Raw genomic sequence first — 20101 nt, 5'->3', positions numbered from 1 at the left:
CTCAGTCTAGGATAAATTAGTCATGCTGTTCTTGTTTCTCATCTTTTATAAGTTGGTACCCAGATGAGAGTTTTTCCAGTTTTCTTGTAGTTGGGTGAAAAACAGGAGATCTGGAGACTCAAACAGATAAACTAATTTCTACCATTTCATATGGCCATTAAAAAAATAGATGAAGCAGTCATCCCTATCATCCAGGAATTTTTAGTCTAGGCTAGCAACTGGATACATGGTTGAATTTAGCATTATATTGTTGGTACAATGAGTAGATGTGTGCAAAAAAAACTTTGGCTTTATTTGTCCACTTTCTTTGTATTGTTCTGACTTCTGATATCACTTGAAGGAATGTTTATTGAAAAAATATTACTGTTTCTATTCATCTTACCTTGCTAAGAATACATATTTATCTTACAATAATAAATTATCCTAGAAAACCTTAAGGGATTTGTTTAAATTGCTTATTGGTATATGTTATGAAATTGACAGGGCAGCAGCTAAAAAAGATTAAAATTACACAAACTCTGGAATTTAATTTTGTCTTAGGTAAGCTTAGGAAAAACCAAACAGGAAATAACCCAGTGGCATAGGGAACACAATTCTTTATTTTTTTTTTTTCTGAGATGGAGTCTTGCTCTGTCACCCAGGCTGGAGTGCAGTGGCGCGATCTCGGCTCACTGCAAGCTCCGCCTCCTGGGTTCACGTCATTCTCCCCCCTCAGCCTCCCCAGTAGCTGGGACTACAGGTGCCCGCCACCGTGCCCGGCTAATTTTTTGTATTTTTAGTAGAGACAGGGTTTCACTGTGTTAGCCAGGATGGTCTCGATCTCCTGACCTTGTGATTCGCCCGCCTCGGCCTCCCAAAGTGCTGGGATTACAGGCGTGAGCCACCGCGCCCGGCCACGGAACAGAATTCTACATAGGTTCATCTCTCTGCTTTTTTTCTGTTCAGATTCACCCCTTTTGGAGGCCTTATTTAGGTCAGGCCTGCTTATTGTTCTGTTTATAGTTTGGTTCAGATTCTGCGTGGAAGTATCCATGTTGTTTTAATTAAGTGCCTCGTGACTCCAAAATGAGGCTAGAATCAAGTATGAAAGGTTCAAGATACATACACAAGAGTTAAGTTTTACTTTGCACTAAAGGGTGGTTACAAGGCCTGTTCTGTTTGGGTTTGGTAGGGACAGGACAGTGTGGCCCATATTTCCATTACTGTAGCAAAAATTGCTGGTGTCCATGGCAGAGGAGGGCACCTGAGGATACAAAAGGTGAAACTCATATTAGTATCTCCATGGAGCAGTTCATTCTTGCTGAATCTCTTCGGTTATAAAGGACAAAAATAGGTGAACTTTTTCTGCAGGTCTTGGTCCTTCTGCCTGTGGGTGTGGTGGTAGTAGGCAAATAGGTGGTGCTGACAGCTTTAAAGGCATATTCTCAAGATGCAGGTGTAATTTGTCCAGAGAATCTCATCTGGAAAGGATTCCCGGAGATAGAGAAAAAAATGGCTTTTTTTCAGCTAAACATGTCTCAGATCAAGAGCTGTGTCCACTCTGCTTCCTGGAATGCCATGTGTTTAGTACTTGTAAACCTGTACTTTGCTACTTGTGTTTTTCCTCCCTAATGAGTTTGTTTTAACTGCTTTTTAAATTTTTATGATAGTCAAGGGTCTCTGCAAAATATTTCTTTTCTATATAACAGAGCCTTCTCTACATTCTCTACATCATGGCTTCTGATATGCCATGCAGAATTCTCACCATGACTTTATGAACTGCAATATTAAAAATGATCCTTTCATGGTTGTTGAACATGGGAAGGTGTGGATACTCAAGATTTCTATTGGGGAAAACTGGGGTCCTTACTAAAAATGGAGAACATGTAATGTTGAGTTTCAGTCTGTTTTTTATTAGCTCTATGCAGAACAGGATTCAGAAAATGCTTGTGTAAACAAGAAGACATTTATAAAGCAGAAAGTTCTGAAAAATACTATCAGGATATACTTGCTTTATGGGTGCTAAAGATAGACTACTAAAAATTACTATTAAAAATTACAGCCTGGTTGGCCAGGCGCGGTAACACGGTGAAACCCCGTCTCTACGAAAAAAAATACAAAAAAAATAGCAGGGCGTAGTGCTGGGCGCCTGTAGTCCCAGCTACTCGGGAGGCTGAGGCGGGAGAATGACATGAACCCAGGAGGAGGAGCTTGCAGTGAGCGGAGATTCGCGCCACTGCACTCCAGCCTGAGCGACTGAGCGAGACTCCATCTTAAAAAAAAAAAAAAAAAAATTACAGCCGGGTGTGGTGGCTCATGCCTGTAATCCCACCACTTTGAGAGGCCGAGGTGGGTGGATCACTGGAGGTCAGGAGTTTGAGACCAGCCTGACCAACATAGTGAAACCCATCTCTACTAAAAACACAAGAAAATTAGTCAGGTGTGGTGGCACATGCCTGTAATCCCAGCTACTCAGGAGGCTGAGGCAGGAGAATTGCTTGAACCTGGGAGGCAGAGGTTACAGTGAGCCGAGATCGCACCATTGCACTCCAGCCTGGGCAACAAAAGCGAAACTTCACCTCAAAAAAAAAAAAAATTACAGAACATGGGAGACATCTGTATCTTGAACTTTGCATAAAACTGATATTTCTTTATGGTTAAATTTAGATTATAATTTACTTTTTGGGGGCAATATCACAGCAGTGATGCTGTGTCTTTTTGCATGCATCAGCACATCTTAAAATTTGTTCTAGTACATTTTATGTTAATTATTCACTTGATTATCAAGGGCTCTCTGACAGACTCTTTCCCTAAATAATTATTTTCCTTTTTTCTTTCTTTTTTTTTTTGAGACAGAGTCTTTCTCTGTCACCCAGGCTGTAGTGCAGTGGTGCCATCTTGGCTCACTGCAACCTCTGCCTCCTGGGTTCAAGCAAATCTCCTGCCTCAACCACCTGAGTAGCTGGGATTACAGGCACCCGCCACCGCACCCAGCTAATTTTTGTATTTTTAGTACAGACGGGGTTTCACCATCTTGGCCAGGCTTGTCTCGAACTCCTAATCTCGTGATCCACCCACCTTGACCTCCCAAAGTGCTGGGATTATAGGTGTGATCCACCATGCCCGGCCATTTGTCTTTTTTTTAATGTATATGTGTGTGTGTGTGTATATATATATACACACATTTATATATAATATATATATAATAATATATATGTATATATATTATATATATTATTTTTTTTTTTTTTTTTGAGATGGAGTCTTGCTCTTTGACCCAGGCTGGAATGCAATGATGTGATCTCAGCTCACTGCAACCTCCACCTCTCGGGTTCAAGCGATTCTCTTGCCTCAGCCCCTTGAGTAACTGGGACTACAGGCATGTGCCACCACGCCTGGCTAATTTTTGTATTTTTAGTAGAGATGGGTTTTCTCCATGTTGGCCAGGCTGGTCTCAAACTCCTGACCTCAGGCGATCCACCTGCCTCAGCCTCCCAAAGTGCTAGGATTACAGGTGTAAGCCACCACGCCCGGCCATATTATTAAGAATCTTTATGCAACTGATGTACGTAAACCATCACATTTAATCTGGCAGCTGCTCTTCTTTCTTAGGTTTTCTTTGCATTTATCTGTCTTTTGAAAATGAAAGCTCTTATCTTTGTTTACTGGCCAGAAAAACTAGAAAAAAACCACAGACTTTTCCATTTACTGGATGTTTGACAAAATAGTCTTTCTGGGCCAAAATCATTGGCATTACTGGTAAGCTTTAGAAACTTAGAAACTCAGACTTTATTCCAGATCTTCTGAAAAAATAATCTTCATTAACAGGATCCTCAGTTTATTGTACACCTTAATATTTTAAAGGTCCCTTCTAACTCAACATGTCTTTATCTGAAAAATATTTGCAACTGATTCTGTATGATGCAAATAGAGAACTCAAAAATTTACGTTTGTGTTCATGCCCTTAATTTTACAGTTTATCATCCAGAAAAGTATTATATATACACTGATGTTGTGGATCTTACATCACTTTCTTTTCTCAGGGGTAGAAAATACATTGGAGAATATTTCCATGAAAAGAATTATTTTATTGGATAATTTCAGTCTCTTCTATAAGTCAGTACCTGTTCTCTTTACTCTCTCATTTTACCTTGAGTCAAATTATGAATTCTGCCTGTGGCCACTTGGTAAATGTGTGTGTTTGTGTGTGTATGTGTTGTTTTTTTTTAGGGACCATTGACATTTATGGATGTGGCCATAGAATTCTGTCTGGAGGAGTGGCAATGCCTGGACACTGCACAGCAGAATTTATATAGGAATGTGATGTTAGAGAACTACAGAAACCTGGTCTTCCTGGGTGAGGATAACTTCAATACTCAATTCCTAATATACCCTAAAGATTTCATTTTTGTTTTCTGTAGACTGTTTTTTTGGTAATTTATACTTTGCATTCATGAGTTTCAGATTCCTGTTTTCAAAAAAATTGGGATTTGTTGGTGCACTCAAGAATTTTTTTCAAGATGTTTCATCTTGACCTGAACTTTCCACATTTCTGAGCTGATCTGTGTCTTTCACTCCAGATTAGTAGTAATTCCAGAAATTAAGTGGCATAAAATACTGTTGCCCACAACTTAAAATCTAATTGCCAACACTAATTTTTGATTCAGTATTACCAGGTAGTGAAATTAAGAACCTACAAAATAAGATATTTTCTAAATATTTACAAATTTTTGTTAAAGGCCAGGCATGGTGGCTTACTCCTGTAATCCCAGTACTCTGGGAGGCCGAGGCAGGCAGATACCTGAGGTCAGGAGTTTGAGACCAGCCTGACCAACATGGCAAAACCGCATCTTTACTAAAAATGCAAAAATTAGCCAGGTGTGGTGTTTCACGCCAGTAATCCCAGGTACTCAGGAGCCTGAGGCAGGAGAATGGCTTGAACCCAGGAGGTGGAGGTTGCAGTGAGCCGAGATCGTGCCACTGCACTCCAGACTGGGCAACAGAGTGAGACTCTGTCTCAAACAAGAAGAAATTTTTGTTAAAAATTAGTATTTTGTGGCCAGGTACGGTGGCTCATGCCTGTAATCCCAGCACTTTGGGATGCCAAGGCAGGCGGATCAACCGGTCAGGAGTTTGAGACCAGCCTGACCAACATGGCAAAACCCTGTCTCTACTAAAAATACAAAAATTAATCAGGCATGGTGGCACACGCTTGTAATCCCAACTACTTGGGAGACTGAGGCATTGGAATTGCTTGAACCCTGGAAGTGGAGATTGCAGTGGGCCAAGATCGCACCACTGTACTCCAGCCTTGGTGACAGATTGAGACTCCATCTCCAAAAAAAAAAAAATAAATTAGTATTTTGGGATTAATGATTAGGATATTCTATCACACCCTTCATACTGGACACATTACTGGGTTAATAATGGGAGAATATGAGCAAGATTCACATAATTTATTTTTTATTGAAACAGGTATTGCTGTCTCTAAGCCAGACCTGATCACCTGTCTGGAGCAAGAAAAAGAGCCTTGGGAGCCTGTGAGGAGACATGAAATGGTAGCCAAACCCCCAGGTAGGTGAGAGTGAAAGTGAATACAACAAACACAGATGAGAAGTCCAAAGGTTAAGGGGAAAGCCAGTCCTTAAAATGTGACTTGGGAAGCTGTGTTCCAAAGGAAACAGTTTCTGGGAAGCCTGAGTTTTTTCATTTTGCTTTCACACAGGGGTATCTTCTGTCTTATGCTTTTACATTCTCTCAGGATTCTTATTTCCCTTCGGTGATCTTCCTTCAAGTTTACCATGACAGCCAAAGTCCTCTTCATGACATTTAAGAGACTGAACAATCTGACTGCTTTTCCATTCTTTTGGGGGACACACAAATATCTGCATACTTTTGAGAAACTGTTTATTAAACTATTTTTTAAGTTATTTCTTTGCATCATGTCTGAAATGTGTGAGTAGTGCTTTCTGTTCCATTGGATTTCTTTGTATATTTTCTGCACAGTTCATCCTGTTTTTATTACTGTAGCCCTTAAATAATATGAAATTATGAATTATGATGTTTCTTTGCTTTGTTCTTTTTCCTCAAGATTGCTTTGTTCAAAGTTTATTCTACTTTCATGTATATTTTAGAATTGCATTGTCCATTACTGTGAAAAAAATCCCACTGGAATTTTGATAGAAAGTTTATTAAATTTATAGATCACTTTGGATACCATGGGTTTTTTTTTTTTTTAAAGACAGAGGCTTGCTCTGTCACCCAGGCTGGAGTACAGTGGCACAATCCCGGCTCACTGCAACCTCTGCCTCCTCTCTCAGCCTCCCGAGTAGATGGGATTACAGGCCCGTGCCACCATGCCTGGCTAATTTTTGTATTTTTAGTAGAGACAGGGTTTCGCCATGTTTGGCCAGGTTGGTCTCAGACTCCTGACCTCAGGTGATCTGTCTGCCTCGGCCTTCCAAATTGCTGGGATTACAGGCATGAGCCACCACCCCTGGCCTGTAGTGAAGAGGGGTCGTTGCTTGGTCACAAGGCTGCTGAGTCTGCACTAGGGTCCACCTTTAGTTGGCTTGTTACAAGGGGCTTGGGTAGTTGTAATTTCCATTTTATTTTTGGACTTTCCTCTGTAGGGCAGAACACTAGGGCAGTTTTTTGCAGTCGGGTCTGCATATGGTGGGCTTTATATCAGGTTGTGGATGAGTGCGGCTTTCACTGAGTACCAGAGAGGATTTCCCCAGGTAACTGTGTGGGTTTCTAGTTAGGCAGAACTGGCCATAAACCACGGCTCAGGGAGCTGGAACAGTCATTGAACTGCTTCAGGGTCCACAGTAAAGGCCTGCATCACTATAAACCAGTATCTTCCTCCAGGCCTTTTGAAGAACAGGACCTCTCCCAAACTGTGGCTGGAAGCAGTTTGGGATGCTTACAGAGTAAGTTCAGAATTTTCTGTGGGACCAAGTCGGGTGGGCCATTTTCTGGTCTGTAGTTAAGAACAGGGGTCCCGTAGTTTGCCACCTGAATGAGAGCCTGCCTTCTGAAAAAGAAAACTCCTTAATCTTGGGCTTTATGAGAGTTTTAAAACTGCCTGCCTGGATCTCAAAGCTCTTTTAAAGGAACTTATTTTTGAGATGGGGTCTTGCTACATAACGCAGCCTGATCTTAAATTCCTGACCTGAAGCAATTCTCCTACCTCAATGTACCATGTAGCTGTCATTGCAAGTGTGAGCCATGATGCCTGGCTCTCATAAAGGCATTTTTGTCTAGGATGGCTGACAAATGTTCTTGCTCTGCGGGAATAAGCAAGTATAGGGCACCTTTTATTTTTCCATCTTACTGTTGTCACTCTCCCTATACATTTTTAGTTTTTAGTTTTTCTTTTCTTTTCTTTTTTTTTTTTTTTTTGCGTCAGAGTCTCGCTCTGTTGCCCAGGCTGGAGTGCAATGGCACAATCTCAGCTCATTGCAACCTCCACTTCCCAGTTTCAACTGATTCTGCTGCCTCAGCCTCCCAAGTACCTGAGGTTACAGGTGTCCCCCATCACACCTGGCTAATTTTTTTGTATTTTAAGTAGAGATGGGATTTCACCATGTTAGTCAGGTTGGTCTATAACTTCTGACCTCAAATGATCCACCCATCTCAGCCTCTCAAAGTGCTGGGATTACAGGCATGAGCCACCATGCCTGACCCAGTTTCTATTTTTTATTTCCAAATTTGTCTGTAATTTTGGATTCAGACATTTAGGACAATTATACTAGAATTTACATATTATGTCTGAAGTAAATTAGATAATCAGTAAGCACTCCATATTTACTAATATAGTTATAAATTTAAGTTTGCTGTAGGTAAAAGAGAATGATAGGATTTGTACCTACTTTTGTACCCTAATTATAAATAATATAATTTATTCCCAAATATTTGTTTTATATATCAGAGGCTGTAACCGTATTCTGCAAAAAAAAAATATATATATATATGTAATTTAGTTGTAAGGCTATTCTTTGCCTCTAAAGTTGGATTACAGCAGTTTCATTTTTTGTAAGTATAGCATCTACTTAAAATATAAAAATTATCTATAGTTTATTTTAAATGTTTATTAAAACTTTCTCATTAGAATCTTGTATTTATGATTATACTGCATTTTCTCTAAAATTTTACTGCTGTACAGTTCATGCCAATGATGCAGAAGTACAAAGTTACAAATATTGTAGTTATCTAAACAAATTCTTCTTTAATGGTGCATCAAGGTTGCATACCAGATTTTTTTTTTTTGGAAATGGAGTTTTGCTCTCGTTGCCCAGGCTGGAGTGCAATGGCATGATCTCGGCTCACTGCAACCTCCGCCCCTCCAGGTTCCAGCGATTCTCCTGTCTCAGCCTCCTGAGTAGCTGGGATTATAGGCATTTGCCATCATGCCCAGCTAATTTTTGTATTTTTAGTAGAGACAGGGTTTCATCATATTGGTCAGGCTGGTCTTGAATTTCTGACCTCAGGTGATCCGCCTGCCTCGGCCTCCCAAAGTGCTGGGATTACAGGCGTGAGCCACTGTGCCTGGCCTTGCATACCAGATTTTATGAGTAAACATTTCTCTTATTATTGTTTTCCAGTTTCATATTAGTGTATTTCTTCAGTGTAGGTTTCTTAACATCAGTTTATTGTGTTTTTTGGTTTTACCTATGTATTATAATTTCAGACAATTTTCAATTCTGTATGCTTTAATTAAGAGATAATTAAATCCCATATTGGGCTTTAATTGGCCGGGCACGGTGGCTCACGCCTGCAATCCCAGCACTTTGAGAGGCTGAGGCAGGTGGATCACAAGGTCAGGAGATGAGACCATCCTGGCTAACACGGTGAAACCCCGTCTCTACTAAAAATACGAAAAATTAGCCGGGCATAGTTGTACGCACCTGTAGTCCCAGCTACTCAGGAGGCTGAAGCAGGAGAATCGCTCAAACCTGGGAAGTGGAGATTGCAGTGAGCCAGATCGTGCCGTTGCACTCCAGCCTGGGCGACAGAGCAAGACTCCATCTCAGAAAAAATAAAAAAAAGAGATCAATCACCAAATGTCTATCACAATCATATTATATATGTGTGTGTGTGTGTTTATAAATATATGACCCCAATTTTGGTTAAAGCTTATCTTGTATATATTATTTTTTAGCTAATTTTTAATGGTTGTTTTGTCTTCTCTAAGTTAGTAGTCATGGAAATAGTCTATTTTCACCATGTGTTTAATGATGAATGTATATTTTCTTTGTATGAGAGAAACACTTTTGTAACTTGAGGGTAATTTTTAAAAAAGTTTATAATGCTGTATTTTTTTGTTTTTTTTTAATGTTAGTGTTGTAAAAACACGTTACATGAAATTTGCCATCTTAAATCTATTGAAGTGTACATTTCAGGCATGATGGTGGCTCACATCTGTAATCCCAGGATTTTGGGAGGCCAAGACAGGTGGATTGCTTCAGGCCAAAATTTGAGACTAGTCTGGGCAATATATGGAGATTCCCTCTCCACAAATAATTTTTGAAAATAGCCAGGCATGGTGGTGTGCACCCATGGTACAAGCTTTTTGGGAGATTGAGGGGGAGGGATTACATGAGCTTTGAAGTTAGAGTCTACAGTGAGCCATAATTGTGCCACTGTACTTCAGCTTGGGTGACAAAGTGAGACCCTGTCTTAAAAAAAAAAAAAACGTACTTTTCACTCATGATAAAAATATTTACATTGTTATTCAAAAAGCTTCTAGAAATTTTACACCTGTGAAACTAAATACACATTAAGTAACAAGTGCTCATTTTGCCCTCTTTTCAGCGCTTGACAAACAGCGTTTTACTTGCTGATTTTATGAGTGTGACTACTTAAGATATCTCAAATAAGTTGAGTCATATGGTATCCATAATTTCATTACTTGCTAATTTCAGGTGACATAATATTCTCAAAATTTATCTTAAAATGAGGCAAGATTTTCTATTTGAAGGCTGAATAATATTACATTGTAGATATATATTACATTTTTTGATGTATTTATAAATCAAGGGACATCTAAGTTTCTTCAGCCTTTTGGCTTTTGTGCATACTGATACAAAAAATATGGATGTTCATATGTCATTCAGGTCCTGCATTTTCTGTTATGAATATAGATTCATAAATGAGATTTTTGTATTTGATGATTTCATTTTTAAGTATTTGAGAAACATTTATAATTTTTTTTTTTTTTTGGAGACAGAGTTTCGCTCTTGTCGCCTAGGCTGGAGTCCAATGGCGTGCTCTCAGTTCACTGCAACCTCTGCCCCACTGGGTTCAAGTGAGTCTTCTGCCTCAGCTTCCTGAGTAGCTGGGATTACAGGCATGTGCCACCATGCCTGGTTAATTTTGTATTTTTAGTAGAGATGGAGTTATTCCATGTTGATCAGGCTGGTCTCGAACTTACGACCTCAGGCGATCTGCCCACCTCGGCCTCCTTGTTTTCCACCAACAGTCAACATAGGTTTTTTTTTTTTAATTTGTAATTTTTTATTATTTTTTATTTTTTGAGATGGGGTCTCACTCTGTCACCCAGACTGAAGTGCAGTGATTTGTTCTCATGTCCCAGGTTCAAACAATTCTCCTGCCTCAGCCTCAGGGTAGCCGAGATTACAGGCACCCACCACTATGCCCGGCTAATTTTTGTGTTTTTAGTAGAGATGGGGTTTTGCCATGTTGGCCAGGCTGATCTCGAACTTCTGACCTATGGTGATTCACCTGTCTCAGCCTCCCAAAGCACTGGGTTTAAAGATGTGAGCCACTGTACCTACTGGATGGTTTTATTTTTATTGCATCATCAACAGATTTTGTATTTTTAAAAAATTTATAGTAGCCATTCTAAATGGGTGATAGGTGATTTTGTTTTTCATTGTGATTTTTATGCATTTCTCTACAAATTGTAATTTTGTGTCTTTTTAAATGCTTCTTCCCATTTGTGTATATTTTTGGTAAAAATTTAGTTCAATTATTTGTCCATTTCCAAATCAGATTATTCAACTTTATTGTTAGTTTTAAGAGTTGTTTATAGGCCAGGAGCAGTGGCTCACGCCTATAATCCCAGCACTTTGGGAGGCTGAGGCGGGCGGATCACGAGGTCAGGAGATCGAGACCATGGTTAAACCCTGTCTCTACTACAAATATAAAAAATTAGCCGGGTGTGGTGGTGCGCGCCTGTAATCCCAGCTACTCGGGAGGCCGAGACAGGAGAATGGTGTGAACCCGGGAGACAGAGTGTGCAGTGAGCTGAGAACGCACCGCTGCACTCCAGCCTGGGTGACAGAGTGAGACTCGGTCTCAAAAAAAAAGAAAAAAAAAGTTGTTTATATATTATGAATATTAAGGAATATCACGTGATTTACAAATACTTTCACTCATTTTCTAGGAGGCATTGTCTCTCTATTGAATGTTTTCTTTGATGTACAGAAATTTCGAGGTATAGTGTAGTTAAATTTTTCTGTTCTTTTCTTTGTTGTTCATGCATTTAAGGTTGTATCTAAGAAAATGGTGCCAAGACCAATGTCATGTCTTTTTTCCATATTTCTTTTTAAAAGATTTGTTAGTTCCTTTTTTCTGTGTGTTTTATTTAAAATATTTGTATATATAATTCAAGAAAATTATCCAACTTTATTTTATTAGTGTTGGTATCCACGTTTCAGCATCATTTTTTGAAGAGATTTTTTTCTATTGCTTGCTCATGGCAACTTTGTAGAAGCTCATTTGATCATACACAGAAGGGTTCATTTTAGGACTCTTTATTCTGTTCTTTCATCTACTTATCTGTCTTTGTGTCAGTACCACATTGTTATTGTAGCTTTTAATATGTTTTGAAATCAGAAAGTATAATGCCTCTTTATTGTTTTCATAGTTGCTTGGCTATAGTTTTTTTTTTTTTTTTTTTTTTTTTAGAGACAGAGTCTCGCTCTGTCACCCAGGCTGGAGTGCAGTGGCATGATCTTGGCTCACTGAAAGCTCTGCCTCTTGGGTTCTAGCAATTCTCCTGCCTCAGCCTCCCAAGTAGCTGGGATTACAGGCACACATCGCCATGCCCAGCTAATTTTTTGTATTTTAGTAGAGACAGGGTTTCACCATGTTGCCCAGGCTGGTCTCGAACTCCTGAGCTCAGCAGGAAATCCACCTGCCTTGGCCTCCCAAAGTGCTAGGATTACAAGTGTGAGCCACCGTGCCTGGCTTGGCTATAGTTTTTAATCAAATTTTAAAATTGTGAAGAATATTTCTGTGAAAAATTGTACTATTGAATTTTATGTAGAGATTATATTGAATTAGTTCACCACTGTAGCTTGTATTGACAACTTTGGAAAAGTTAAATTCTTCTGTCCTTGAGCAAGAATATGTTGAAGAGTGTGTTTTATTTTGATATATTTTTGGATTTGCCAGTTTTGCTTTTAATTCCTAGTTTTATGCAATTTTGGTCGAAAAACACAGTGTATAATTTTGGTCTTCTTAAATTTATTTGTCGTCGTTGTTGTTGTTGTTGTTGTTTTGAGACAGGATCTTACTCTTGCCCAGGCTGGAGTGCAGTGACATGATTTTGGCTCACTGCAGCCTCAACCTCCTGGGCTCAAGTTAACCTTAGCCCCTTAAGTAGCTGGGTGTACAGACATGCACTACCATCCCTGGCTAATTTTTTATTATTATTTGTAGAGACAGAGTCTCACTATGTTGCCCTGGCTGGTCTCAAACTTGTGGCCCCAAGTGATCCTCCTACTTTTGTTTCCAAAATTTTAGGATTATAGGCATAAGCAACTGCACCCAGCTGGTATTCTTAAATTTAATAAGACTTGGTATTTATCCTAGCAGAATACACAAGGTGCAAAGAAGAATATTGTATATTCTCTTACTTTTTACTGGAAAGGTTTATATGAGTCTGTTAAGTCTACTTTGTCTGTGATATGGTTTGGATGTCCATGTTTCCAAACCTCATGCTGCAACGTAATCTTCAGTGTTGGATGTGGGACCTGGAAAAAGGTATTTTTGTCATGGAGGTGAATTCCTCATGAATGACTTGGCACCATCGTCTTGGTAATAAGAAAGTTTACACTCTGTTAATTCAAAAGAGAGCTGGTTCATTAAAAGAACCTGGCTCCTTCACCTCACACTTTCCCTATTGCCATGTGACATTTCCAGTTACTCTTTGCCTTCTACCGTAACAGTAAGCTTCCTGAGACCCTCACCAGAAACAGATGCTGACACACACTTCTTGTACAGTCTGCCAAATTGTGAGCAAAATAAGCCTTTTTTCTTTATAAATTATCCACTCTCAGGTATTCCGCTATATGCAAAATAATTGGAGTTGGCAATTTACTTCTAAAGGCACTATGTTATGTTGGAGAGCAGAAAAAGCTGTGTTGGGTAAATGTAACCAATTTATATTTTCCTTCTATGTGGCTCTTTGCATTGGGCTCACCTGGGGCACTGCACACACTTATTTGTAAATTTTTCACTGATGCATTTTGATCAGCATGTTTTTGTTACATTTATATGTCTATAAATAAATTAGGGCCTGTGGTATTTTTCTTTGACATCTTGCTTATGTAGCTTGTATGATTTTATACGTTACATAAAGTATATTTATCTCTGAGTCTAGCAAGTGGAATAATTTGTTATTTTTATTTTTTTCAGTTATGTGTTCTCATTTTACCCAAGACTTTTGGCCAGAGCAGCATATAAAAGATCCTTTCCAAAAAGCGACACTGAGAAGATACAAAAACTGTGAACATAAAAATGTACATTTTAAAAAAGACCGTAAAAGTGTGGATGAGTGTAAGGTGCACAGAGGAGGTTATAATGGATTTAACCAATGTTTGCCAGCTACCCAGAGCAAAATATTTCTATTTGATAAATGTGTGAAAGCCTTTCATAAATTTTCAAATTCAAACAGACATAAGATAAGCCATACTGAAAAAAAACTTTTCAAATGCAAAGAATGTGGCAAATCATTTTGCATGCTTCCACATCTAGCTCAACATAAAATAATTCATACCAGAGTGAATTTCTGCAAATGTGAAAAATGTGGAAAAGCTTTTAACTGCCCTTCAGTCATCACTAAACATAAGAGAATTAATACTGGAGAGAAACCCTACACATGTGAAGAATGTGGCAAAGTCTTTAATTGGTCCTCACGCCTTACTACACATAAAAAAATTTATACTAGATACAGACTCTACAAATGTGAAGAATGTGGCAAAGCTTTTAACAAGTCCTCAATCCTTATTACCCATAAGATAATTCGCACTGGAGAGAAATTCTACAAATGTAAAGAATGTGCCAAAGCTTTTAACCAATCCTCAAACCTTACTGAACATAAGAAAATTCATCCTGGAGAGAAACCTTACAAATGTGAAGAATGTGGCAAAGCCTTTAACTGGCCCTCAACTCTTACTAAACATAAGAGAATTCATACTGGAGAGAAACCCTACACATGTGAAGAATGTGGCAAAGCCTTTAACCAGTTCTCAAACCTTACTACACATAAGAGAATCCATACTGCAGAGAAATTCTATAAATGTACAGAATGTGGTGAAGCTTTTAGCCGGTCCTCAAACCTTACTAAACATAAGAAAATTCATACTGAAAAGAAACCCTACAAATGTGAAGAATGTGGCAAAGCTTTTAAGTGGTCCTCAAAGCTTACTGAACATAAGTTAACTCATACTGGAGAGAAACCCTACAAATGTGAAGAATGTGGCAAAGCCTTTAACTGGCCCTCAACCCTTACTAAACATAACAGAATTCATACTGGAGAGAAACCCTACAAATGTGAAGTATGTGGCAAAGCCTTTAACCAGTTCTCAAACCTTACTACACATAAGAGAATTCATACTGCAGAAAAACCGTACAAATGTGAAGAATGTGGCAAAGCTTTTAGCCGGTCCTCAAACCTTACTAAACATAAGAAAATTCACATTGAAAAGAAACCCTACAAATGTGAAGAATGTGGCAAAGCTTTTAAGTGGTCCTCAAAGCTTACTGAACATAAGATAACTCATACTGGAGAGAAACCCTACAAATGTGAAGAATGTGGCAAAGCTTTTAACCATTTCTCAATCCTTACCAAACATAAGAGGATTCATACTGGAGAGAAACCCTACAAGTGTGAAGAATGTGGCAAAGCTTTTACCCAATCCTCAAACCTTACTACACATAAGAAAATTCATACTGGAGAGAAATTCTACAAATGTGAAGAATGTGGCAAAGCTTTTACCCAATCTTCAAACCTTACTACACATAAAAAAATTCATACTGGAGGAAAACCCTACAAATGTGAAGAATGTGGCAAAGCTTTTAACCAGTTCTCAACTCTTACTAAACATAAGATAATTCACACTGAGGAGAAACCCTACAAATGTGAAGAATGTGGCAAAGCCTTTAAGTGGTCCTCAACCCTTACTAAACATAAGATAATTCATACTGGAGAGAAACCCTACAAATGTGAAGAATGTGGCAAAGCTTTTAAACTGTCCTCAACCCTTTCTACACATAAGATTATTCATACTGGAGAGAAACCCTACAAATGTGAAAAATGTGGCAAAGCTTTTAACCGATCCTCAAACCTTATTGAACATAAGAAAATTCATACTGGAGAGCAACCCTACAAATGTGAAGAATGTGGCAAAGCATTTAACTATTCCTCACACCTTAATACACATAAGAGAATTCATACTAAAGAGCAACCCTACAAATGTAAAGAATGTGGCAAAGCTTTCAACCAATATTCAAACCTCACTACACATAACAAAATTCATACTGGAGAGAAACTCTACAAACCTGAAGATGTGACAGTGATTTTGACAACACCTCAAACTTTTTCAAACATAAAATAAATTATACTGGTGAGAAATTCTAGAAATGTAAAGAATGTGATAAAGGCTTTACATGGTTGTCACACTTGATTGTAGGTAAGATAATTTACATTGGAGTAAACTTCTACAAGTGTGAAGAATGTGGCAAAACTTTTAATTAATGCTCATACCTTATTGCACAGGAAAGAATTTTTACTTGGAAAAAGGTATATACACAAAGAATGTGGAAAAGCCATTAATATGTGCTCATATCTTACTCAACATCAGAGAGTCTGTACTTAATAAAACCATTATAGATGCAACTAGTGTCAAAAGATCTTTCAGAAAATAAAAGCCTTTAAAGTGAAGAAGATAATTCATTCTGAAGACAAACCTTACAAATATTAAGAGGGTTGTAGTACCATTACTTGCATCACAGATCTTATTGTACACATTTTGTACTAAAGAAAACCCTGAAGCAGTTGCTCAAATACTGTTCAACATCAGAAAATTTATATTGGAAAAAACCCCTGGAAAATGTAATAAATTTGTAAAAACAGTTTTGAAAAACTACAGCTTATAAAACATGAGGGTCTATAATACTTGGTTGATAGTACAAAGTTTATTCAACATCAGGGAATTTATATTGGAGAAAAACCCTACAAATGTAATCAGTTTGGAAAAACATTTTTTAAAAAACCACAGCATAGAAAACACCAGAGGTTCATACTAAAATATGTTTTTGCAGATGCAGTAAAAATGAAAAAAATTTGATCCGAAATTAAGTTTATGTAAATATCTGAGAATTCACAGTAGAAATATCTAAGGCACGGACACTTCAGACATTACACTAAATCAGTGCTAAGTACAGAAAACAACACAAAATAAAACTTGGTGGATAAATTATTTGTATATAACATTAAAAGAAGTAGAAGATTTTCAGTTATAATTACAATTAAAGTATACTTTTATCTTGAAAAAATTACTGATTTTTAAATTAGTGAATAATGATGTAATTAAACTCTCAAATAACTTTATGCTCTTTTTTCACTCCTGCTATATTCACATGTGAAAGCATGTGACCAATTGTTGCTGCACCAAAGATATGAGAGATTCTTTTATTAGGTGGGCATTATTTAAAACATTTTTTATGGAACAGTAAGGATATTAAAGTGTAAGATGCAGCCAGGCATGGTGGCTCATGCCTATAATCCCAGCACTGAGGCTGAGGCCGGTGGATCACCTGAGGTCAGGAGTTTGAGACCAGCCTGACCAACATGGTGAAACCCTGTCTTTACTAAAAATACAAAAATTTACCAGGCACCTATAATCCCAGCTACTTCAAAGGCTGAAGCAGGAGAATCACTTGAACCTGGAAAGTGGAGGTCTCAGTAAGCAGAAATCATACCATTGCACTCCAACCTGGGCAACAAAAGTCAAACTCCATCTCAAAAAAAAAAAAAAAAAAAAAAGATGCGTGATGAAAATGTAACTGGAGAGGCACTTTGTGGTTAACTTATAAAGGAGTGATGCAGGAGATAGGTTTTCAGAGTAATATTCTTCTGCATTATAGTGACAAAACAAGTTTTTTATTTTAGTTAAAATTGGTTAAATTAGTAGTAAGTCATTTTACTTATTGTAATTTTATGTAATTAAATGAAGTACATTTTTAAATTTTTAGATTACATGTAAATATAACTTTTTAAAAAATGTGTTAAGACCATTGTACATTCAATGAAGCATTATTATGCTTCTAACTTTAACCTATTTCACCTTACTCGAGTGTATGTAAAAGATGGTAACAATATACTATTTGGTAACATAATGGACTAACATTTCTAGTAATCTATTTCCCCAGTGGCTTTCAACTGCAAATAAGTTAAAGAATATTTTTCTATAGGTTAAATATTCTTTTTTGTCTTATTTAAACTTACTGTTCTTAATTTCTGTGGGTACATAGTATGATTTTAATTACCTTATTTTATTCTTTGTGCTATTCATAATTTTTTTTGTTTGTTTGGTTTTTTTTTTTGAGACAGAGTCTTGCTCTCGCCCAGGCTGGAGTGCAGTGGTGCGATCTCGGCTCACTGCAAGCTCCGCCTCCCAGGTTCACTCCATTCTCCTGCCTCAGCCTCCCAAGTAGCTGGGACCACAGGCGCCCACTACTTGTTTGGGGTTTTTTTTTGGAGATGGAGTCTCGCTCTGTCACCCAGGCTGGAGTACAGTGGCATGATCTTGGCTCACTGCAACCCCCACCTCCCCGGTTCAAGTGATTCTCCTGCCTCAGCCTCCCGAATAGCTGGGATTACAGGCGTCCACCATCACACCAGGCTAATTTTTGTATTTTTAGTAGAGACGGAGTTTCACCATGTTGGCCAGGATGGTCTCGATCTTCTGACCTCATGATCTGCCTGCCTCGGCCTCCCAGAGTTCTGGGACCACAGGCATGAGCCACTGCACCTGGCCAAATGTGTATATATTTATGCAATATATAACATGTTTTGATACAGGCATATAATATGTATTAGTCACATTAGGATAAATAAAGTATCCATTACCTTCAGCATTTATCCTTTGTATTACAAGCCAATTCTACACTTCATTATTTTAATGTACAATTAAATTGTTATTGACTACAGGGTCATTTTAATTATAAAAATTATATAGAAGTATAAATAAAGTCCATACATTCCTGAGTCATGAATAAACATTGTTATATATTTTTCTTTGACTATGTGGCCGCTCTGCCTGAAACATACAGAGTTTTAGTTTTGACTTACATAGGGTTAAATATACACATACATTACTCTAAAGATAAGCCTTAGGTGTAAGAAAATTATGGAGTAAGTAACTGTTCTTGTATGAGTGTCTACCTATTTTAGGAAGAAAAAATCAATATTGAAGCAAAACAAGTAATTTTAATAAGGTGACTAATTTACTAGAAAACTAAAAACCTCAAAAATGCTGAAAGGAAATCTATACTGTCTGCTTTCTATTGAATTCATTACTGTAAGATTTTATGGTTTATGGTTCAGAATCTCCCCATGCAAACTTTTTTTTTACTTGCTTGGTACTCATGCTAGACCCATAATTTTCTTTTTTATTATTTTTTCTTTTATAGTTTATGAGGTATTATGTAAGCTCACTGGGGATTATAAGAATGATTTTTATGAAATTTAGTTGTGCACACAAATAATTTTTAGGTGCAATTCCACAATTAGTATTTTAAGTTATATTGAGTTAGGATATTCGATTTTGTTTATTTAATTGGAGACTTCTATATAAACCTACTTTAGTTATTGTTCATTTCACTTTCTATAATTGACATATGTAAATTTATTGAGCTAATTAGTTCAGGTAAATACTAGGGAGGCTTCATAAGTTCTGAAGTTTTTTTGTTCTGTTTTGTTTTGAGACAGAGTCTTGCTCTGTCACCCAGACTGGAGTGCAGTGGCATGATCTCGGCTCACTGCAACTTCCGCCTCCCAGGTTCAAGCAATTCTCCTGCCTCAGCCTCCTGAGTAGCTACAGGCACACACTACCATGCCCAGCTAATTTTCTGTTTTGTATTTTTAGTAGAGACAAGGTTTCACCATGTTAGCCAGGATGGTCTCCATCTCCTGACCTTGTGATGTGCTCACCTCAGCCTCTCAAAGTGCTAGGATTATAGGCATGAGCCACTGCACCTGGCCTTATGAGGATGTTTCTATACATAAATATAGTGAACAAGCATGACGGTGCTTGCTGTGTAACAGATTGTCCATAATAAGCCAAAAACTTTTCTGCTGGAGTTGGTTGGTAGCTTCAAGTCAGAGACGGAAAATATCAGTGATGAAATAATATTGATTCTTACTGTGGAGAGAACATTTTCCTTATCTTTAGTAAAAATACAAAAATTAGCTGGCCATGGTGGCATGCACCTGTAATCCCAGCTACTCAGGAGGCTGAGGCAGGAGAATCACTTGAACTCCAGAGGGAGAGGTTACAGTGAGCCGAGATCACGCCATTGCACTCCAGCCTGGGCGACAGAGTGAGGCTTCATCTCAAAAAAAACAACTGTAGTTTTGTAAGCATCCTCAAAGAAATCTACACCTGTTTCCCAAATACTTGCAATGCAAAGTTAAATTTCACAGAATCTTTTCACAAGAGTGGGTAGACAGCTGTTTTCTTCAAACTGAGACCTGGACTATAAGGTCTTGATTCTAGCAGATCTGGCAGGACTACCTACAAACCTGCATGCAGGGCTGTGTGAGTGGCTGCTGGAGCACATTGGTGGGCTGAGAAGGGCCATGGAG

At 38.0% G+C, this 20101-nt stretch overlaps 1 protein-coding gene across 4 annotated transcripts in view; it reads left to right on the top strand.

The window, feature by feature from the left end:
• The window catches only part of ZNF43 (zinc finger protein 43), a 43828-nt gene extending 24550 nt beyond the window's left edge, over positions 1-19278 (top strand). For 2 of the 4 annotated variants that reach the window (XM_034945648.3, XM_008955529.5), the window contains exons 2-4: positions 4210-4336; positions 5455-5553; positions 13648-19278. In XM_034945648.3, coding sequence (XP_034801539.1) covers positions 4225-4336; positions 5455-5553; positions 13648-15848 — 2412 coding nt within the window. In that variant the 5' untranslated portion in view covers positions 4210-4224 and the 3' untranslated portion in view covers positions 15849-19278. Of the gene's footprint in view, positions 1-4076; positions 4096-4209; positions 4337-5454; positions 5554-13647 lie in introns of those variants that run through there. The other 2 variants (XM_063600070.1, XM_034945650.3) reach the window with 2 other exon arrangements.
• Positions 19279-20101: the final 823 nt, after the last annotated feature.

This window comes from Pan paniscus, chromosome 20 (assembly GCF_029289425.2).
Source record: "Pan paniscus chromosome 20, NHGRI_mPanPan1-v2.0_pri, whole genome shotgun sequence".
In the NCBI taxonomy this organism is placed as follows: Eukaryota; Metazoa; Chordata; class Mammalia; order Primates; family Hominidae; genus Pan; species Pan paniscus.
This window is presented reverse-complemented; position numbering and strand designations above follow the sequence as displayed.